This window comes from Hippopotamus amphibius, chromosome 2 (genome assembly GCF_030028045.1).
Source record: "Hippopotamus amphibius kiboko isolate mHipAmp2 chromosome 2, mHipAmp2.hap2, whole genome shotgun sequence".
NCBI classification, from domain to species: domain Eukaryota; kingdom Metazoa; phylum Chordata; class Mammalia; order Artiodactyla; family Hippopotamidae; genus Hippopotamus; species Hippopotamus amphibius.
The window spans coordinates 59,675,931-59,699,243 of record NC_080187.1 but is presented as its reverse complement, the minus strand read 5'-3'; the positions used below and the strand labels follow the sequence as shown (position 1 = coordinate 59,699,243).

Here is a 23,313-nt window from a genome sequence, read left to right as displayed (position 1 = left end):
AGATCTTTCCGGGCCAGGGATCGAACCCATGTCCCCTGCATTGGCAGGCAGATTCTTATCCCCTGTGCTGCCAGGGAAGTCCCCTTTTGAAAACTTTTAAGGTGGGAGTGTGGTTGGGAGAGAGAGAGAATGAAGAGGGGAGGAGGGGCAGGAAGGGCCAGCGCTGACATATGGGGAGCACGTGTGTCCTAAACCAGGTGACGGAGGCAAAAGTCTGTGCTCCTGGCATCAAGCAAATAAAAAAGGAGGGGAAAACAAGGCTCTCAGGCCCTGTGGGAGGGAGAGGGTGGCAGGCACACCCTGTGGGCCTGGAAGGGAGGAGAGGGGGAGAGAGCTTGTGCACCCCCCACGGCTCATGCCTCTGCTGAGTGTTTGCCTAACGGTGTCCCATCTCGTCGCTTGGGAGGAACTGAGAACAGATGCAGATTCTTGGAAAGGCCTCTGTTTGGTGCAGAATAAACAAGGGAAACAGGGCTGCCGCGCGTTGCCATGGGGCCTTCCTGAGGCTCTCTGTGGCCAGGCCCATCCTAAGCTGCTACACGTGTATCACAAGCGGCTGCAAGTATTCAAATGCGCTTGTCTCTGTCATTACAGGGACATTTGGAAAATGGGGAGAAACCGAGGAACAAGGTACCAAGGCTTGGGGACCACGTGTTTTGTTTCTGTGCGAGCTGAGTTCCTTCCGCAGGAAAGAGGGGATGACAGCGTGACCCTCTGTCAGGGGTTCTGTAAGGATGGATTATGAGAAATCACAGAAATACCTAACACGGGGCTTGGAACAGAGCGGCACTCAGTGCCAGCCAACTCTCTCCTTACTGCTACTACTCCCAGGAGTGATGGAGTCGTGTTTTACTACTACCACCACCGCTACCATTGCTAGGATTATTCCCAGGCCAACAGCAGCTCCCTCGCCTCCTGAGCCTCAGGTGGTCGGTCTCAGCTCCCTCCGCTGGACTGGGAGCAGAAGAGGACAGAGGGAAGAGGGGAATTAAAAGGACAGGTTTTCAGAGAGGAAATTAGAGACTCTTTTCCCTTCCTCCTGTGCTGCGCTTGTGCTAAAAATAAGGTCAGAAGTTCCTAAGTTGGGCTTTTCCCAGGTCACTCATGTTTCTGGGTAAAAGGGATCTGAGCCAGCGGCCCACGGAGAACAGTCACAAGGATGTGTTTTGTGGCAGTTGAAGGGATGACTTTGAAAGAGCCTATTTTGGCTTCTTGAAGGAGCAAGATGAGACATGAGGTCTGACTCACTGCCTAAAACATGTCTGCCTCTTTCAGAGAGGGGTTTATGTTGCCATGTTTACCAGCTGGAAAGACTGAAGAGGAACAGGTTTACGTTCCGTTGTCTAAACAGAATTCAGACGGAGTCCACAGACGGACGCTTGTAAGGCTGACCTACTCCCACTCCCCCTGCTTCCTGCAGACTTGATTTAAGAGTCTTCCTCAGCTCCTCAGTTTTTCCCCTGTGGACACCAGGAGCGAAGCAGCTGCTTTGGAGCCTCCCCCGATTCCAGCTAGCTGCAGTCCGGGAGCCTCTGTGCTTTACCACTGGTGCGTAGGTGGACATCACCGCTGGGGCCCTGTCTCCCTCCCAGCTGGCTGGCTGTACAGCCCAGGGGCACCCACCCTGCACCACCCACACACCCATCCCAAGGGATACAGATTGGGGCCGCTGGGAAGATGGGAGGGCATATCCTGGTGATCAGGGGACATTTCCTCTTTTCAGGCTGAGTGTCCTAATCTCTGGAAGTCTAAGAGGGGGCCTGATCCATAGCATAAAGACAGGGAAACTCCGATTGGCAAAGAAGTTCCAGAAGCCTAAGCGGGCAGAGAATACCAAACACTAGATGGAGGTAACTGTAATCTGGATGAGGGGAAGGACTGCCTTCTAGTGTGAGACTGCAGAGCGCGGTATTGTAGGACATGGTACTAGCCGAGGCAGGAGGTGCTGCGTGAACACGCAGATGACAGCCAAAGCTAGTCCAGAGCAAGAAGGGAGGTTTGGGTGTATTCTCTGTTATTCTAGGTCATCTTGAGCCCAAATAAAACTTTTGATCTGAGCACTGGTGCACGTTGTAGAGATGTTTCAATCGTCTTCCTTTCCCACATCAGCCACGTGTCCCTCGGTGCCCCCAGGATGGACCGTCCTGGCCGGCGCTCAGTTGTGGTTGGGAAAATGCTCCCATCCCCCTTTCAGAGAAGTGCGGGTGTGTTCCAGCCGCAGGAGGTGCTGCCACAGAGGGCAGGGGCCCTTCCGCTTGCTCTGCCCTGCCCTCCCCATGTGCCGGGCAGCCCCCACGGGGAACAAAGGCCCACAGATGGGATGAGGGCCGAAAATTGGCTCACAGAGGCTGCACTGAATCTGTGGGGCTCTGACCCAATACAGGGGCTGCTCCGCACATGGTGGGGGTGGGGCAGAATGAAGGAAAGTCCCCCCATTTGTAGCCAGGCCATCCCTGATTCGAGGGCTGGCACCTGTGCTGGATGTCACCTCCCTGCCACTCCAGCCCAGCTCCCAGCTCCACTCCCAGGTTTCCCTGAGATTGGCTGGGGGGCAGGGGGCAGGGAGACTGAGCCCTGGGACAGAGCAGAGACTGACAAGGAGGGCCTGGGCTGCTCTGTGCCCAGATGTCAAATCTGTGACATCACGTGCCAGGTAAGCAGGTGTGGCCCCCCTCCCTGGGGCACAAGAAGCAGGAGGGGGACCCCGATCAAGACCATCAACCAAGAGCCACATATACAAGAGAGAATGGCTCAGGGCATTTCCCTCTAGGCCTGGCCAGCAAGGAGAGTCCTAAGGGGGTCAGTCTCTGTGTTTCATCTCAGGGCTTTCAAAGAACATAGCTCTGTTTCTCATCATGGCATCGACTAAATGGGAGTGCTAGTTTTCCCCATACACTCTAATTTGAGCCACAGTTCTCAACTGAAGCCACAGATGGGCTTCAGTGTCTGTAAATCTGCTGAAACAGGATGTTAAATTTAGAAATAATTTTTTTTGAGTGGAGGACGGGCCAGCTTTCATCACACTCCCAAAGGGACCCCACAGAGATTCGGGGCCAGAAGTCCTGTTGAAAGGTCCTCCTACAGAGCCTGCAGAAGGCTCCCGGGAGCTCTGGAGGCCAGGCGTGGGGGGTTTCTTACCCTCCCTGGGGTCTTATGGTCAGAGGTTCTCAGCCGTGGTCCAGGAGGGCGAGGCCTGAAGGAACATGTGCTTAGCCAGGATGTCCTTTCCCACTCATCCCTCCCAAACCATTGATTGCAACATCTGTAAACAAGGAAAGAAAATAGAACACAGGAAAAGCAGGGGTTGGGTGGATGGGTGGGTTGGGGGATGGTCAGATCTAGAGCTCTAGATCCAAAGAAACACGTCCACGATGTCGCCATGGATATTCTTAAGGAGAGACCATTCCTTGGAGAGCAAGCCTAGGTCACAGGGAGACTCCTACTGCGTGATGTCTGGGCGGGTCACCATATACAGGGCGGAGAGGCAATTACCTTCTACTTGTAGACCTGCAGGGCAGCGCTTCTGCCATGTATTCTCTGAAGGAAATCAGGCACCCATGTGTCATGGCTTTAATTTTACTCTCTGACTTCCTTCCTGCAGAAGACCTCCATGCTTCTATATTGAGCCCAAAACTTCTTTGGATAATTAGGACTTTCAGGACATACCGAGTAATTACAGTTGACCTTTGAACAACAATGAGGTTAGGGGCACTGACCCCCTCGCAGTTGAAAATCCAAGTACTGCTATCTCTGCCTCAGAAACAAAGGAGCTGATAAATGATGCACCCGAGGGCAGGAAGCTGAAACCACTTCTATAGAATCAGGACTCAAATCCTAATTCTTTTGATTCTAAGTATTGTAACCTCTTAATCGAGCACAAACTTTTTCCCACCCTTTGTTAATTTAAAATCTGTAAAATGAAAACATGGGTATTATACTTACTGAAAAAAATCTGTGTATGAGTGGAATTGTGCAGTTCAAACCCGTGTTGTTCAAGGGTCAACTATATAAAGGAATAATCCACACCCTTGAATTCTACCATGGTCCTTTCTTTTGAAACGGGTTAAGTAACTCTGTCCCCAAACAGATTCGAGTGTGACTAGGCCGTAAGTTATGACATGAGAAAGCAGCGAAAAGCAGATTTCTGATGAAGACTGGGCAGAAGCACTAGGAAGAGTGGGTGTCACACTCGGGGGTCAGACAGGCCCCAGGCAGGGATCCCCCACTCCACGACCTCATCCCGGGCAAGTCACATTAATGCAGAGCCTCTTGTTTTCTGACCCAGAAGAAACAAGGGTTCCCTGCCCTGGCACTTAGTAGGGGATCAGTAAATGTTAGTTCACATGCCCCTAACAGTGATCATCACATTTTAGAGCTGGAAGGACACCTAGAGGTCAACCAGGTTGGAGCCTCTCAGACGGATGTGCACACAGTCCCCTAGAGACCTGTTAACATGTAGATTCTGATGTGAATCTACCACGGGCCCTGGATTCAGCACTGATTACAGATACTACCAGCCTGCTGGCCCCACTCTAAGAAGCAGGGATCTGCTGCAAAAGCTCTTGTACGGATGAGATTCTGAACATAGAGACCACACTCCCTGGGCCCGAGTCTGTGGCCCCCTTCGGGTGGCTGCCGTGTTGAATGGCAGAGGCCTCCCTCCCTTTGTTTTCAAAACTGTGCTCACTCTGTTGGCTTTACCTGCCCAGCTGAGGTCTGAGCAGGAAAGTGAGAACTAGCAGCGGCAGCGGGTTCTGGATTAGGGCAGGAATCAAGGCAAAGGGACAGAAAGGAGGGGAAAGGAGGCTGGGTAAACAGGGAGGCTTCTGGCTTCAGCTCGGGCTGGCTCTGGGATTGCACTCCGTTCTCGTCCAGGCTTTGCACAGCACTGGGAACCAAGCCACAGCCTGAGGGCTGGAAGGGACATTAGTGGTCCTGGCTGATGTGGCCCAGCTGGCCTGACATCACGCAGCCGGACAGAGGCACAGCTGCGTCTAGAGACCAGGTCTCATGACTCCTGGGCCTAGAACTCTTGTCGCCACACCCACTGTCTTCCCAAAGATGCTTAAAACGTATACTGGTATTTAAAATATATTACCAAACGAACTCAGAATCCATCAACTGCAGAACTCCACGCACCCTGCAGAGCACGAATTTGCTGTGGACACACTTGAAAACTATTGACTGAAGGTCAACAGAGGGGCACTGGGTTCTCAAAACAAAGTGTTTCTGAAAGTTGGAGGCATTGGAGGTGAGAAAGAGAACGGGCTCAGGGGAGGTGAGGTGGGCCAGGGCCCCTGGGAGCAGAGAATGGTGTCTGCAAATGTGGAAGGCCAGTGGGCCATCCCTCCAGCTGGGGAGAAACCCGTGTGGCCTCTTGGCTGTCCCTAAGTGACCCTGTGATTCTGGATCCCAACTGGGCCCTGAGGGCGGGGGGCAGCCTGTTGGCGCTACAGGCAGGGCTCACCTGTGGCAGTCATGCCAGATCCACGCGTGGCGGCCGTTCTTAGGTCGGAAGTCGGACTGGCCGTTGTTGTGGATCTGGGAGGAGAAGCGCAGGAGCCGCCGGTAGCCCGTGGTGGGGTCGGTCTGGGCGGCCGAGGCCGCGAGGCAGTTCTCCTCCATGGCGCACTGCAGCATGAACATAGGCCGGTCCTCCAGGTAGGTGCTCTGCTGCACGATCTCCGCGTTGAGGACCAGGTCAGGGGCGGCTGGGAGGGCAGACACAGGGTTCAAACAAGGCCAGAGACCCCTCACCCTTTCCAGAATAGGTTCCTTCTGATTCCCGGTCTGGGACCAGCCTCCCTCCCTGCCGAGCATCACTGTTTAGAACTGGCTTGTGGTCTCCACCTCCAGGTCCTCTTCCTTGTGGATTGCTACCCCAATTCCTCTCTCCCTTCTCTGAGAGTCCTCCTGGACGCCTCTGCAGATCTCAGTGCACATGTGCAAAATAGTGACACTTGTTATATCTGGGTAATGGGTACATGAGGCTTCATTATATTATTCTCTCTCCTTTTGAGTGGCTTGAAATTTTCCATAATAAAAAGCAAATGATAGCAATGAAATTGTGCTATGCAAAGAGAGAACACTGGTAACACCTTGGCCTGACTCTTCTGAGAATGATACAAATGTATTTTCCCCCATGCCTAATACTGTATGTAAATTTATAGTCTGCTAATACTGTTTCCCTTAAAACATATCTTGACATATTCCTTTGTTAATAAATATCCATTACAACACCCATTTCATGTCTCCATAATATTTAATTCATAACCCTATCCCATACTTTTAGATACATGCGTTGCTTGGAACTTTTCACAGTTAAAGATAAAGCTGTGATAAACATCTTGCAGTAAATCTGTGTATGTAATTTTAATTGTTTCTTTAGAATATATTTCTAGGGGCTTCCCTGGTGGCGCAGTGGTTGGGATTCTGCCTGCCAGTGCAGGAGACACAGGTCCGAGCCCTGGTCCAGGAAGATCCCACATGCCTCGGAGCATCTAGGCCTATGTGCCACAGCTGCTGAGCCTGCTCTCTAGAGCCTACGAGCCACAACTGCTGAAGCCCGCACGCCTGGAGCTCATGCTCTGCAACAAGAGAGGCCACCACAACGAAGAGTAGCCCCTACTCTCCACAACTACAGAAAGCCCACAGGCAGCAACGAAGACCCAATGCAGCCAATAAACAAATCAATAAATAAAAATTAAAAAAAAGAATATATTTCTATAAATGCAGTTGCTGAGGGGCAGGGCTGCCTACTTTCAAGGCTCTGATATATGTCAGGTTCTACCAGTTTCCACTGGCACTGTTGCTCTACGTGAGAGTTTTCCTCCAGGTACCTCTTTTAAAACAAACTTGAGTTAATTAGCACATTGCATATAGTAGGTGTTAAAAAAAAATCACCAGTGGCTACCACCTATGTCTACTAAACAACTGTATTAGAAGGACTAGCTTCTTTACCCAAGGATTAACTGCAAGTTTCCCTTTAGAAGTGAGATAGAATATTTCTAATGTATGTCAACTCACAAAAATGTTGTATGTGAATAAGACCCACCCATCTTTTATTTTCTGACAGGTTGCCTGTAAATTTCTAAAAGGAGTGTGCGTTTGTGAGCTTCCCTCAAGTTCACCACTGACTGGAGCACTTCTCCCTTGTCTGTGTCCCCTCCCTGTGGCTCCCAGGTTGCATGTGGAGCCCAGTAGGTTTTCTGTGATGGGGTCCCGCTGCCTCTAGACAGCAAACCTATCTGCAGGGACTGGGTGTGGAACCTCAGGGGAGTGAAAGTGCACTCGCATGGGATGCGGGGTAGGGAGGCTCCCATCTTCTGGTGCCGAGTTTCCTGGGTACACTTTTATTGAGGGTGTTATGGTCTCTTGTTCATTGTCTATACACGAGTCAGTACTCAATGGACAGCCCCTCTGCTTCCCTCTGAGCTGGGCAGAGTGGTCTCCACCAGACCCTCCCCTTTCTGAGAGGAGGCCAGCCCTCCCTCCGGCTCAGAAGTCTTAAGGTAACGTGGCCTGACTTAGCTGGTAGCCTGCTCTCAGTACCTGCCATGGAATGCGGCCTTGACCTCCGCAACACCCAAAACATCCACCAGAAGCTCATCTGAGGCACACACTCATCCACCTATCTGTCAAGTGTTACAATGAGCACTGCGCTAGGCTCTTTGGACAGAGCTAACAAGGCAGATCTCAGGTTATGGCAGGAGAGACAGAGCACATATTAATTACTTACTTATAATTGTGACCAGAGCTTGAAGGAGAAATATGGGGACTTTGGGAATTATAACGGGGGACCCAATCTGGGGAGAGGGGTCAGGAAAGACTTCTTCGGAGGCATTTTAGTTGTTCCAGGGAGGATGAGCAGAGGTTAGAGGGAACGGCTCTAAGATTCTAATCTCAGGGCCACATGCAGAGCCCCTGAGGCGTGAAGTAGGACCAAGGCCTGTGTGTTCGGGATACGGAGGAGGGGTGGACGGGGATGGCGGCCTGATATGAGGCCGGACAACATGTGCCTGTGCAAGTCCCTGCACTCCCTTAGGTCGGTGGGAAAGCTTGGACGGGGCTGGAACAGGAGGCAGCATGAGTAGGAGACCAGCACCAACTCTGGCTTTAGGGAAGGGAAGCAGTGGGAGGTCCCAGGGAGGAGCCTCTGCAGTAACACAGTGTAGAAGATGGACTGTGGGTTGGAAGAGGTAGAGGGAGTCGAGAAAATACAGAAAGGTAAAAATCCAGACGGCTCGACTCTGGGAGGTGTGATGAGGAAGAGGGAGCGATGACATCAGGAAGAACTTCCAGGTTTAGGGTGTAACTGGTTGCATGAGAAAAAGTGATTACAAAGGGTTGCCTGAAGGATACATTTTCTCTTTCTGAAGAAAGTATTAAGCCGGATCAGTGTTCCTGGACCCAACAGCTCTTGCCTTGCTGCAGACTCTGACTGATGCCTTCAGCCCAAGCCAGGGGGTTCTCTGAGCAACAGCCCCATGAAAGTCATTTTCGGTCTCCTGTGAGGATGTGGAGGGCATTGTTGACCTCTTAACTCTCAGTCCTCATAATGAGAAATTCCCTTTGATCTTAGTATCTAGAACAGTGGGCTTCTCTTGACTCATGGGTTTGTTTCTATCTCACGCATACTGTGAATTATATTAATGGCCAGGTTTTCCTCTTCCCTTTGGCTGCTAGGAAGCTCACTGTATAATTACAATAGTAAATATATACGACTCTACAGCAGTAAATGTATAGGACTGTACAGTACACATTTTTTATTAATCTCTCTCTTGGCTCCATTTAGCTACTATCTTTGTGACAATATACTTTTTTTCATCTGCTTTTATCTTAAATTTTATTTAGGTTTGTATTATCTTAATTTACATTTGGAAAAAATGGTATATTATAAATATAAATAAATTAGTAAGCCAATAAAAGTTTCCTGATGAAGGTGAGACCACTTCTCTCTACTCAGATGATCTCCCCTTGCAGGGCTGGTAAGAGTAGTAATCTCACTCTCTCCTCTCAGACAGGATATGATAGCTTGTGATGTCTGCCCAGAGAAGCTCACACTGCAGTTGAGAGTCCTGCCTTACCAGGGTTAGGATATACTGAGTGGGTCTAAAAGGGGTTGATAGGAGAAGTTTCTGAGTTCACGTTTAATTTTCTCCCTAGCTCTCTGTGATGGTAAATCACAGTGCACCAAAATAAATAAATAAATAAAATAAAGATAAAAAAAAAAAATCACAGTGCACCACCGCTTTTTAAGCACTTGCATGCAGTCGTTGTCACATCTAATTTCCAGTTTCTAGGAAAAACAACCAAGACTGTGGATCATAGCAGTTAACTGACTTTGCCAAGATCAGCTACTAAGTGGCAGGCAGGGTCTGGTCTGGAGTTCTCTGGCCAGACTCTGGGCCTCTCCCACCTCCCAGATTCACAAGGGAATCATTTGATAAAGCAAGGAGGGTGGGGAATCCAGAGAATAACACGCCCACAAGGCTGTCAGCTGGTCTTCTCAGCATGGAAGGGAACGGCATACTAAGATGGTCTTTCTAAATCCTGGCCAGGGGTGGAGGGAGAGTCCCCTTCTATACTGTCAGGCTTTCAAGGATTCCCAGGGAGTCAGCAGCAGGCTAAATCACTCCCCAGGGTGTGATAACAGGAAATGACCTTTTTTTTTGGGCCATGCTTCACGCAGCATGTGGGCTCTTATGCCGCCTGCATTGGGAGCATGGAGTCTTAACCATTGAACTGCCAGGGAAGTCCCAGGAAATGATCTATGAAGCAGGGCGGAAGGAAGGAAGCTGATATTCACCAAGCACTTAGCAAGTGTTTCACCATGCTCCCAGAAGGATAAGTTCTTAGTCACTTAATTTGCCTAAGGGCACTTAAATAATCTACAGTGACCCTGCCTGTGAAACCCACGGCTCCCAAACTCCCAAGTCCTCCCTCCTGCCCTCCCCTCTACTGTCATCAGGTAAGATTCCAGGGTTGCGAGTGGAAGTAGTTCCTCTTGCCCCCGACTCTTTTCACTTAACAAGACTCCATCTCTGCTTTCCTCTTCTGCTTGGCTCATAGCAGATGCCCCAGAGCCTTGCAAGGAATAACTGGTGAGACTCTGAACCCCTCCTGAAACCTGGCAGGGAGGGTGGGCTACGCCCCCCAGGAGCTCTCACTTTCTGAGCAGGCGACTCCAGCCCCGTACCGCACCCCGCCCTCGGGGCAGGCCACGTCCTCTCCGTCGTGGCGGCAGTGGCCCAGGGACAGCTCTGTTCCCGAGCACTTCACTCCGCTCATCACCACCTTGTTGGCATTGATATCTCCGTGCCAATACCAGGTCTCCTGGATGAATCAAGAACAACAAAAACGGCCAGTACATCACCTTGAATTGTCACATTCCCATATTCTATCAAAGTTCAACCTCACAAAAATCCCAAGGCTTTATGACCCCATTTTTCAGATGGAGACAGCCAAGGCACAAAAGAGTCACTTACCCAAGTCATGCAGTTTGTTGGTGGCAGTGCGACTAAGACCCTTGCACTTGAATTCTGCCCCTCTCCCCTTCTGAAAAGCAAGCTAAGGGTGTGTTCAATGCTGTGTGTCAGGAATGGCAGCTCATGCCGCCTACTCCCTCCTCCGGAGCCCGGGGCAGACATTACCAATCAATCACAGCACTCTCTTCTAAGCCTGACTTGTTCTGGGAGAAGCTGAAGGAAAGTGTTTAGAACCAGGATGCTGAGGACCTGGGACTATTCATTCCATAACATGGGGAGGTGTAGAAGGGTGGCTGTTTTGCCCCAGATCACTATGCAGCTGGCTGGTGGGTGTCTGGTTGGGCATAGACCCTGAGCCTCCTGGCTCCTGCTCCTCCTGCCCCCAGCCTCTTTTCTTTTCTTTTTTAAAGCTCTTTATTGGAGTATAATTGCTTCTTCACACTGTTGTGCCAGTTTCTGCTGTACAACAAAGTGAATCAGCTATATTTACACATATAACCTCATATCCCAGCCTCTTTCTGACAATGTCCTCTCACAGGATGGGGTCCAGAAGGCAATGATTTTTGAAGCCAAAATGCCACTTGTCTCTCTTCTGTTGCCTTCTGACAGGGGCAGAAGCTTAGCTGTCCTCAGCTGAGTCCCCCTCTTTAAGGAAGGGCTGGTGGGAGGAGGGTACAGCTGCTGTGAAAGGGCCCTGGACAAGGCTTGGGGATTTACCAGCAAACAAGGAGAAGATGCATGCATGTGGACACAGCAGAGAAGCACATTCTGGGCAGAGGGGCCACCAAAGAAGCAAGCTAAGGCATCTGCAGTGTTGGGTTGGGTGGTCTCCACTGCCCAATAGGACTGAGTGGCTTCCCTCTCCAAAGGCACATCAGGACTTCCCAGGATGAGCCCTTGGCATAGGGTCAATCTGAGCACACAGAGCTGAGACCGTGAAACCAGAGTCCAGAGAGCACGTGACCCACCCAAGGACTTAGGGCTGCAGAGGGCAGAGTGTAGGCCAGGATGAGGTTCCTCCTCCGAGTCCATGGCTCTCTGCCTCCTGGTGTGCAAGGAAGATGGGGGCTGATGAGAGATGGGAGGATCAGACCGGATGGAGGGTTCACGGCCCTCAGGGATTTCTCACCTGGAAGGCATTGCTGGCGAACCCCAGGCCCAGCTGCCGGCAGACCACCATGGCCTCCACGATGCCCCAGTTCTCGCCGCATACCATCCCCCACACAAGGGACCCGTTCCTCTCCACCAGCACCTCCACCCGGCCCTCATAGGGGTTTCGGCCCCCGTTCAGGCGCAGCTGTGGAGAGAAAGGAAGCCATGATCACGACGAGGCGTGATGCCCCACCGTCCTGCCCTCCGTCCCAATCTCCCCAAGGCAGGGGGTCCTGCCTGCGACACAGACTCCCCAGCATCACTGAGAGCCTACTGTGTGTTGGCGTCGTGCCCAGCATGGTTTTCTGTATTAGGTGGCCCTCCCCCGCCCCACTGCAGGCATCCTGGTGCCCTAGAAGCCTGTGCAGCCGGGGAGGCCCACTGACCCCTCTGAGCAGCACAGCAGCATCTGCCTCCACTGCCCATGAGCCCACCAGAGGGGGCTGCTCTTAGATCAGACACTTGGAAGGATGCAGCAAGAGGCCTTAAAATGGTAGAACCCCAGGCTCTTTCCTGGACCCTTCTCTCCTCGCCACACCTCCTGCTCCCTGGTTTCCACCTCCTCATCACATCGCCTCCCACAGCGCCCCCTGCTGCCCTCTCCAGCAGAACTCTCCACTGCCTACTTGACAGTCTGAGCTGGCACCCCAAAGGCCCCATATCTAACTTGTCCTCTTTTCTTTCTCCACCTAAACTTGTGCTTGACCTCCCTCTCACTCCCTATTTCAACTAAGGACATTACCACCTGTCCCAGGGACAGCAAACCATGTGGCATGAAAGCAGGCATCACAATATGTAAATGGTGGGGCACGGCTGTGTGCCCATAAAACCACATTTACAAAAACAGACAGAGGGATGGGTTTGGACTGCGAGTCATAGTGTGCAGATCCCAGATCTATCCTGTTAGACAAGCCAGGAATCTAGGAGTAAGCCTCAATCTCTCTCTCTCTCTCTCTTATCCCCCTCATCCCGTCAAAATCTTCCTCTGTGGATTTTTTCTCCCATCTCTCTCTCTGACCCGCCCTCTTCCCTCCGGCTCCATTCTTACCCCCTCCTCCCAGGCACCATCACCTGTTGCCTGAAGCAGCCCTCCTCACCTCCGGCTGCCTCCCCTCCTGTCTTCATTGACCCATTGCCCGCGCAGAAGCCAGAGTCACTTTGGAAAAACACCCAATCATGTTCCTCCCCTAGAACACATCCGTGGCTTCCCATTCCTCCACTACTGCGCTCCCCAGCCTAATCACATGTCTCTCTTCTCCCCGTTCTCTGACCTCCAGACACCTGGCCTTCTTTCAGTTTCCATGGCTACCTGACCTTCCTGACCACGTCACACTGTAAGTCTCATTTCACACTGAAGCTTATTACATACAGAAGCCCTTTTGCCTCGCTGGTCCTGCTCACCTTTCCAATTCTGTACCCAATGGCACTTCCCTCTGATGGGGGTCAGTGCCCACTTACACAGTCTGCCACTCCCTCTACATCTCCTTCTTAGCATTCTTGACAATTAAAATTAAGCTAATTTACAATTTAACATCCGTCTTCTCTGCTGGAATATAAGCGCCATTTGTCTGATTTACTAGGTGATCAGTAGCTAAGACAGCACCTCCCAAATGTTAGGTATACGCCACAACTAGTTTTGGAGTGGATGCGTACACGATCAGTCTTGCAGGATGAAAGCGTGGGCCAACTTACATGAGCCGCGGCAGGGAGACCTGGAATCTGGGGACGGGCTCTGAAACTGCAGCCCTTAATGCAGATAGCTTACCCTGCTTTCCTTTATGCGCCTAACAATTCATTCCTTGGAGATAAGGCCTAACCCTTCCAGGAATCCTCAGCCGTTTGTCTGCCAGCCCTTAGCAACAGCACGACCTAGGTCACAGGTCTTAATTCTTATGGACTTAGGGGCTGGGAGGGTCACTGAGGTCAGCCGGCAAACAGACAAGCCGAAGGCAGCCACGATACTCTATCCACCTGCCAGGGTTGCTGAGCGGATGCATCAGTGACGTGGTTCGTGTGAAATGCTCAAACGGGGCCTGGCACGCAGACATCGTCACAGCAATGATCATCATTAGGGTGGGAGTGCCAGCAGAAAGCAAACCTCTCTGCGGAGGAGCTAGAAGAGGTCAGAGCAGGCAGGAAGACAGCTGGCCTTCGGGAGGCTGATGTTTGTCTTCCTGAGTGCCTCTGGGCTGAAGGAAACCCCAGTGAAAGTGGGCACGAGTCATTAGGTATGGACTGCACATCACCCATGATGAACATATCTTTGGATCTATGTAAAAACACAGAAAAGATGGGCAGAGCCATTAAGAAAGTCCTAGGAGGCCTTGAACCTCAGCGGGAGGCAGGCCACCCAGCTCCAACATCCAGAGGAAGGCCACAGCCCTTGGGTAGGGTGCGCCTTCAATGCACCAGGGACATCTCTGGGTAACCTCAAGCCAGCCCCTCTGCTTGTTTGAGACCTAATAAAGGCCTGTATTTTACCGTATACCTCTTTTATGCGCTTACTGAACTCTGCCGGTAATGCCGCCACCTCCCCGGAGGTGAAATGAATTGTGCGTAGTTCACGAGATCCATTCATTCATCCGGTATTTACTGTATTGAGCTTCTATCATGTGACAGGCCCAGTGGTCAGTGCTGGGAAATTCACAGGCAGACTTTTGGAGCACTCACCGTCTCCCTGGCCCTATGCAAGCCCTTTATGGACATTCAGTCCTCACAGCATCCCTAGGAGGCAGCAGTACCACATTATCCCCATTTCACAGATGAGAAAATGGAGTCTCAGACACAGTAAGCATCTCTTAACTACCATACTAGACCACCTCCAAACCATCCACATAAGCCCCCTTCTCCATGGATGCTTTTGTCCCAAAGCAGAGACCACTGAGCCAGAATTGAGGACTGAGTTGTGGCCTCACAGTCAGGATGGAGGTCAGAGTACTCCTGCTGGGAGGTCGGGGCCCTGGAGCCTGGGCTTATGTTCTGAGGCTTTTACTGTCCACTGGGATCAGACTGAGCCCTGAGGCTTAGGATACTCACTAAGGCACCTAATTTTGTGCCTTGTGAAAACCAACTCTGGTCACCTCTGAGTGGCTACAGCCTTGGCCAGGAGCGGTCTGACAGTCCCTCATACACATCTCCTTTCCCCACCTGCCTGCCCCTGAGTTTCCGGCCTCCTTGGCTAGCTGTGTCCCCAGGGCACCGTGTGTCCTCGACAGATAGACAGTGGGTGTGATGGTGACCACAGGCGTCTCTTCTTGGCCTGGGGCTGGGCCCTCTAACAGCTTGCGTCCTGATTTAGGGAGCCTGGAGCCTCCCTTCTCTTCAGGAGGTCCAAGTCCTCTCCTCTTCTCCTTGGTGTGGTTTCTAGAATCTCACTGCTGGCCTGCACAGGGGTGCACCCTGGGGAGGTAGAGGCCGTGAGTGAGGACCCCTCCCGTGGGCTGGATTAGCATTGAAGTTCAGAATGCCAGCAGGTGGTGATGATTAAGAGCAGAAGGAATTTTAATTGGGTTTATCATTATTTTTTATTTCCCTATGGGCTGTGCCCTCCCTTACTGACTGCACTGGGGGCAGATAGCTCCCTCCGCTGCCCCCTTCATAGGCCATTGCCCCCCAACACTGACTTCATTTTGTTGCCCCAAGGTCAGTGAAAGATGAGGATGGGGGAGCCTGAAGAACCCCAGGTTCACCCTTTGTCCCACTACAAGAGAGCAGTGGAACTCCCAAGTTTAAGTCTCAATGTGAAAGCTCCTCTTTCTAGGGCTCTCTCTGGGAGGGTCCCTGTCCTCTGTCCACCACTGCCTGTGCAGCCAAAGTTGGCTGGCAGTGTGTTCCGGTCCTAAGATCTAAAGCCAGCAGACGTCTCTGGCTCTGGTTGAAGAATGTGGCTGCACACTGACTCTGGAGCAGGGAAAATACGAGGTCACCAATGGTGAGCTATGGCCTCTCCCTGAAGCACATCCCAAAGCTCCAAGCTCCTGCCGTGCCTCCAAGGCTGAGCAGGCCTGGAGCAGCCTCTATAACAAGGAGCAGGGTTCTATCACCCCGAGAGGAATCCAAGCAACTCAAGATGTACTGAGGGCCTTTTCTCATTTTCTAGAGAAGACTGAAGGGCGCAAAAGAGGCCGGCCATGAAGTTCTAACTCAGCCTGGGACACTGCTCTCCATTCCCAGGGCCCCCCCTCCCGAGTACCTCATTCTGGAAGGGGCCTGGCTCGATGCTCGGACTCTGCTAGCATCAGTGGAACCCCAAGAAGCTTCGGGGTCAGCCAGGAGCCTCTGGCCCACACTCTCTTCACCTCACTACCCCTTGAGGATGCCAGGGGAAGTCAATGCTTCTCCAAATTTCTTAAAACAACCCAAGGCTTTTCTTTTTTCCTATTCCTTTGGTTCTCGGTGGCAGCGTATGGGGTTTGAAAAAAGGGAGGGAAGTGCAGGCAGCTGAATTTTTCTGAGCATGAATAGGAAAAACAAAACACCTACCTCCAGCCAGTGGGGCATGGCAAGGCCGCCCTGTGTTTTGATAAGGTTGTGGTTCACCAGTCCCACATCTATTTTTGGAGGTGGCGGGTAGGAAGCGAGGTAACACAGCCCAGATGTTAACATGAAAGCAAGCACGGGCACTCTCCAACTCACATTCCGTGTGTGGGCTTGGTCCTGCTACCCGGACAGGGCCAGGTCCACAGTTCAGAGGGGAACTGGAGGTCGGCAAGGCTGCTGGGGCCCCTGTGTGGATTAGTTCGTCTGGTAAACCCACCTGCCAGTCCCAGAGCCTCCCTGCCTTGGCGTCTCTCCCCAGCAATGAAAGAGACGCAGCTCTGCTGTGGCTGGATGGACAAAACCACCCGGTTCCAAGTCTCTGAGTTTTATTAGTTATTCAATAGAAAAGTCAATTTCCTAATGAACTGAGGGCTGGAAGGGAAGCTTGGAATCACCTCTCTCACCTCTTTGTTTTCCAAGCAGGAAATTAAAGCCTTAAAGAGATTAATTAAGGAATCAGCTAGTGAGTGATTGTTATGAACTGACTTGTGTTCCCCCCAAAATTCATATGCTGAAGCCCTAACCCCCATGTTAGTCCAAATGTGGCTGACTTGGAGATAGGGCCTTTCAAGAGATAACTAAGGTTAAATGAGATCATATGAATGGGTCCTAATCCAATAGGACTGGTGTCCTTAGAAGAGGAAGAGACACCAGGGATGTGGGCGCACAGAGGAAAGGCCACGTGAAGGCACGGTGAGAAGGCAGCCATCTGCAAGCCAAGCAGAGAGGCCTCAAGAGAAACCAACCCTGTCGACACCTTGATCCTGGACTTCCAGCCTCCAAACTATGAGAATATAAATTTTTATTGTTTAAGCCACCCAGTCTGTGGTATTTTGCTATGGCAGCCCCAGCGAAGTACACAGTGATAAAGCTCAGGAGTCTCGAATTTTCTGCTCAGTCTTGTTGCCAATGCCCTTGGGAGCCCCAAGGCAGGCCCTGCAGAAGCCTGGCCCGCTGCCATGGGAGACAGCTCACACAGCCCACAGAGATTTCTTTCAGAGGTGACACCCCTCCTTTCCTTCCCGGGGAAGAGAAATGGCAGATTCAGGTGTAAAACTCTCCCACACCCTATGCTTGAGCATAGGGCTCACCTTCTAGAGCCTGGAGGGCCCATGAAAGGGGGAGGGCTGTTTGTGCTGGGAGTGTGGTGCCCCCACTGGCATGACCGGGCACACAGCCTGGCTCGGCTCCACCCACCATAAAACCCTTCTGGAAAACTTCACTTTCTTTGGCCTAGGGCTTTCCTTTGGGTTAAAAACCCCATTCCACCCAAGTCCAATCTGTCCAAAGAGAATGGTGCCCCAGCATCCCGGGACTCTTGGCACGCCGGCTTTTACGGCTCCATTATGGCTTTCTTGGAAGGCTGCTCAGCAATTACAGACGGCAAGCCCTCCCCACAGCTGTGGGGCTGGGGCCCACGCTCCTGCTCACCCACAGGCAAACGTGTGGCTTGGCTGAGGGCTGTCGGCTTCACATTTTTGGCCCCACTGGGCAGGGAACTGTTGTGGCTGACCAGCTCAGCAGCGCCTTTGACATGCTGGTGCCAAGGTCAAGAATCACTGTCAGAGCAGCATCCTGGCTGGGGAACCATTCTGTACCCTGATGTGTCTACATTTGCTGATTTTTAAAATAAGCCCTCAGGAAGCTCTTCCAACATGCCAGCCCTCAGCTAAAATCATGGTTTAGTGAAGAGCGTTAAATAGGATTTACTGGGCCCTTTTGTAGGATTGGATAGACCTCCTGGCAGAAAGGAGTTCATCGTGTGGGCTACCTCTGTGGGAAAGGTCACCCACACGACACGACGGGACACGATGCGGGTTTTTAGAGATCCCGTCTCAGGAAGGAAGGGGTGTGTCTCGGACCTAATGCTGTTAAGGCTCCCTTTTCTGTCCCTCTGGAAATCAAAATACAGTCTTCGGTACCCAAATACTGCCTGTACTGTGCTTGGATCTGTGTGATTTGCAGACCTGCTGTAATGTGGTTCCTCTGGGTCCTTGGAAAGGGCCTTTGCCAAGGGTACCACAGGCTCTGGTAGACCTTAAATCCCTTGCAGGACGGCCTGCGTTGCAATCACACTGTGTGTCCAGCTGCAGTACAGGGCGTGGCACACAGGTGATCTCCAACATCCGCCAGCAAGGACAGTGGAGCTTATTCACGTGTCTTCTCATTCGTCACCCCACCAAGGCCAGGTGGCAGCCACCAACAGTGAGAGCAGCAGAGCCTGACAACTTCCTGAGCTCTTCATCAGAGCACCCTCCTACTACCTGTTGGAAAGCTTCAGCCTGAAGCCACCTGGTCTACACTTTCTGGGGCTTCAGTGACCAAAATATAACACAGTTCCCTCTGGGCGTCCAGGCTCCTTACCTTTTTCTGGAAGCCCATGGTGGGGATGTTACATCTCACTCCAGCATCTTCCTCGTGGTTGCAGCCCTGAGATTCAGCATTGAACTTGCAGTCTATGATGGATTTCTCATTCCCGGTGCACTCAATCTCATTGAGGTGGATGGGGCCTATCCCTGGGGATAGAAAATGAACATGTGTTATGAAAGCTTCTAGAATGGGCAAGAAAGTTCCAGACAATAACATGCATCTCCCATCCTCAAAACCCTCCCAACCACCTCCCATAATCAGCTCGATGACCCAGACCTCTTCCACCTGGAGAGAATTTTTTCTTGTCTTGGGAGTCACTTCTTCCATCAGAACAAATAAAAGTTGCTACTAACTTATGTGACCTTGATCAACTTAGCCTCTCTGAATATTAGTTTTCTTACTAAAATAAAGGGGTTGGACTAAAGGACAACATTCCGTGCACTGGTGAATCTGAAAGGGGTGACTGTCACTGTGTAGTCAGGCTCCCTGCAAGAAAGAGATGGTATTTTCAAATTGGATGTCTGAGTTAAATAAAGAGATTTTAAAAATAAAGGTATGGACAGAGTGTGTGGAAATCACAAAATCACAATGAATGGTTCAGTACTTGTAGGCTAATAACACTGAAGCACAGAAGCCACCCCCAGGCCTGCAGGAGTAAAGGGAGGATGCCAATATCTGGCCCAGGAGAGTGAAAAAGCCATGTGAGGAGACCACCTGTTAAGAGCTGTTACCCTCAGCGGAAGGACACAGTGTCCTGCAAGGAGCCCTGCAGGGAGAATAAAGACCCAGCCCCTCCTCTCTCTCCACCTCCAGTCTCCCCCAGTGCTCCCTGCTGGCTACACCCAAGCCTGCCTGCCAGGGGCCTGGACTATGTGGGCAACGTGGAGCGTGGAGCTGTAGGGGTAGATGGAGGACAGCCAGCAAGGACCTCTAGTGACATGCGGGAAGCTTCCTTACAGCCACAGGATGACAAGGGGGAGACTCCCACTGCCGGGGAGAGGGAATTCCCAGTCTGACAGACGTTCAGCTGAACTCAGCTCACAAAACCACCTCTCCTCTGTCTAGCCCATTAGGATGGGTCCAAGTCCAGTTCTTTCCAGGAGCTCTGGGCTGCCTCGAGCCCCACCTTGGGCCCTGCCCTCCACGCCATCCTCCTCTGGTTCAGGTCTGTCCCTCAGCACTCAAACGTGCTAAAACCTCCCATCTTTACAACGGACAACCCTCCCCTGACCCCGCACCTCCCTCTGGCCTGTCACTTTCCTCCCCTTTGGGGCGAACTTCTTGAAAGAGTCATCTGCTTTTGTTCTTTCTACTTCCAGCAGGAGGACCTTCCCCAATCTGCTTTTCCGCCAGCACCTCCCAGTCTTAGGTAGTAGCACCTCCATCTGCCTGGCTGTTTTCACCAGAACTCAGAGGCACCACCTCCTCTTCCTTTGTTATAGATAAGCAATCCATCACCATGTTCTGTTCAACCCCTGCCCCCCCACCCCCCACCACCACTGCCAACTCTCAGTGCTTTTCATTTCCGCCACCAGGACACTAGTCCAATCCTGTCATCTCTCATTTGGACAAATGAAACAGACTCTAGTTTCCCTCCCACTTGCTTAGTCCAAAATATTGGGCCATGCACTGCCCAAGAGATATTTTAATGCACATCGAATCATGCCACCCCCTATCTTAAATCCCTGTGATGGCTTTTCACTGCACTTCAGGGTAAAATCCACAGTCCCCAAATTGTCCAACCAGGCACCGGCCTCCACTTCGTGCTTCAGCTCTGCCTGTTCCTCCCCAGTTTGGCTACCCCAGTCTCCTTTGGCTGTTCCATCGAACCGAGTGTTTCCCTCTGCCTGGACCTTCTTCCCTGCCCCGCAGCACTGAACTCCCGCTCAACCTTCAGGGCTCAGCTTTGATGCCACTTTGATGGCACAATCTTTCTGAGCCCATCTAAGCTGGGTCCCTTCGGGTAGCCTCCACTGAGCACTCTGTTTCACTTTACACTCAAGTGGCTTTCTGTTCAATGTCTGTCTGCTTCCCCACTGAGCTGGAGGCCCCATGAGGTCAGGCACTATGTCTGTGTTGTGAATTCCCAACCAGAGCCTGGCAAATAGGAAGTGCTGCAAACAACATCTGAATGGATGTCCTTGACGTTACTAAGTGCCGTTCGATGTCAGCCTCTGTGCCAGGTGCTGGGGATTCACAGAGGAATAAGGCAGGTCCTGCAGTGACAAGCTCACAGTTAGTGCCTGGGGGAGGCAGACACTACACAAAGACTTGTAACATAATGTAGTAAATGATAAAGATGGAGGTGACTTCCTGTGCTTTGGAGTCCAAAGGAGGGACCCTTGGCTCTTGGTTTCTGAAGACACCTGGTATCTAGGCTCACTGAGCCCAAAAATTAACTTCCAGGAGCAATACACTGCAACATGTGAGAGCCAAGTTTCCATTTCTTTGGAAATTCATAAGTGACGAAGCTTCCAATTCCTTGGAATTTTATAAAATGTATAAAAACACATCCGTCAGGATTTCCCTGGTGATCCAGTGGTTGAGACTGCTTCCTCTGCAGGGGGCAAAGGTTAGATCCCTGGTTGGGGAACTAAGATCCCACAGGCTGCGCAGTGCAGCCAAAAAACAAAAAAACAAACACATCAGTCACTATGGCCGGAAATATCCAAGGACTCAGAGCAGAAAGGCTGTGCAACATGCAGATCACAAACAGAGACTCTGAAGCAAGCAGGGCCGCAGCTCATGAAACAGGCAGCAAGCTGGGACTTGAGTATCCAGTTAGGGCAGAGGCTTGTTTGATTATGAGGATGATGAGGATGGTGATGATGGTGCCCGTGGTGGTGGTGGTGATGGTACCTAATACTTACTGAGCACTCCCTATGTGTTGGATTCTGTCCTAAACACATTGTTTATATTAACTCGTTTAATCACCCCAACAACCCAGCAAAATGGTCCCCACTGGGGACCAAAGATTAAGTAGCTTGGCCGATGGAGGAACCAGGATTCAAACCAGGCAGTCTGACCCCAGAGCATGATCTTGCTGAGTTTCTGAAGCTCATTCAGGAGAGTCAGGAGAGGAAACCCTAGGCTGGAAAAGAGCAGAAGGTTGCTCTGGGCAAGAGTTGAGCTGTCGGAAGCATCTGTGTTCTCTCATCTGGGGGTGCTCCCTCTGCCTCCTGCCTCCTGGAACCCCTCCTCCTTTCTGCCCATCTAAGCAGAGGCCTGCCTTCAAGGGACACTGCGAATCCTTCCTCCTTTGTGGCTAGGCTTGAACGGCCTCACCCTCATCAGCAGCATTTACTTTTTACACCTTTCTCTCTCGCTCACGGGGCAACGAGCCGAGCGCTCAGCCTGAGCGTGGACGCAGCCTGCGTCTCCTTGGGTAGCGACAGAACCTTTCGGAGCTCCACTTTCCTCATCTGGAAAAGGCAATAACAATACCTATCTGGCAGGGTTGGGTTTACGAGCACTGAATGAGATAAAGTGTGTCAAGTTGCCAGGGACTCATAAATGGTAAGTTTTATTGTCAGGATTATTTCTTATATATCATCACTTACTTGCTAGTGTAAAATCGCTTTGATTGGGGTTATTTCTTATTTCCCCCACTTGATGTGACCTCATGCAGAGCAGAAACCATTACTATAAATGTTTGTGGAATAAATGAATTCTCTGTTCCAGGCTCCAGACCAAACGATACTCAACGAATGCATCTGGTTTGCTAGATTACGGGACTGGATGGGAGAGAAAAGATTAACGCAAGAGCCTAACACGCTTTAGACTCCAGCTAACAACTGGTTAGTCTCCTTCTGGCCTAACTTATGTAAACTGACGTGGCTGTCTCAAGACCTCTGGGGATGAGGCCTCGGAGGGCGGGACCCACTTTCCTGAAGCATGCACATTCATAGCAGAGACGGGAGAACCAGGGTTTCTCACGCTCTTCCCTACACCACCCAGTTCTGCCATGGATTGGGCAGGGTGCAAGGTGTCGCTGAAGGACACCGCCCTGGGTGTCCAGCCCAACCCACCCAGTGGTGCCTCTGGGTTCCTGGCTCCTTTTGTTGACCTGGGTTTGACCTGCTGCATTCTAACCCCCCAGATTTTCCCTCCTCCCGGGTTCTGGACTGTCCTCGGAATTCCTCCCACTCATGATTCTTCCACCTTGGCCTTGCTCTTCCCCCACGTGCAAACCCTGGCCCCGGTGACCACAGGCCTGGAGCAGGAGCAGGATGCTGGGAGGAAGCCACGTCCAAACTCTCAGAACCACGTTATGGACTTTGGACCCATAATCAACTCTGCAGGTGGCCATCGGATTTTTAAGGGCACAGTAGAATAGACGAGGCCAATGCACGGTGTTTTGCATGTTATAAAGGTAGGCACTGTTTATGGAGACTTTTATTTTGGCTTTACGTGCTTGGCATGTGCTGTCAGTATTTCTGATCAGGGATTTCAGGTAAAAGGGTTTGAAAGGCACTGCTCTAGAGCTGCCCTGTCCAGCACAGCAGCCACTGCCTCGCTGAGCACTTGGAATGTGGCCGCTTGAGACCAAGACGGGCTGTAAGTGCAAAACGCAGCCTGCATTTCAGAGTCAGTACCCAACCTGGGAACTATCTCATCAAGAGTATTTATACTGATTACATGTTGAAATCATAATATTTTGGAAATATTATATATAATATTAAAGAAAATAGATTATTAAAATGAATTTCACCTGTTTCTTTTTATTTGTTCTTTACGTGGCTACTAGAAAATGTTAACATTACAT

The 23,313-nt window shown here is 51.3% G+C and overlaps 1 protein-coding gene across 1 annotated transcript in view; it reads right to left on the bottom strand.

Annotated features, from left to right (window-relative positions):
- LOXL2 (lysyl oxidase like 2) overlaps positions 1–23,313 on the bottom strand; it is a 101,058-nt gene that overhangs the window by 8,026 nt on the left and 69,719 nt on the right. The window contains exons 7-10 of the mRNA XM_057724876.1: positions 18,543–18,694; positions 11,617–11,784; positions 10,170–10,335; positions 5,468–5,711 (exon numbers count right to left, since the gene is read on the bottom strand). Coding sequence (XP_057580859.1) covers positions 5,468–5,711; positions 10,170–10,335; positions 11,617–11,784; positions 18,543–18,694 — 730 coding nt within the window. The remainder of the gene's footprint in view (positions 1–5,467; positions 5,712–10,169; positions 10,336–11,616; positions 11,785–18,542; positions 18,695–23,313) is intronic.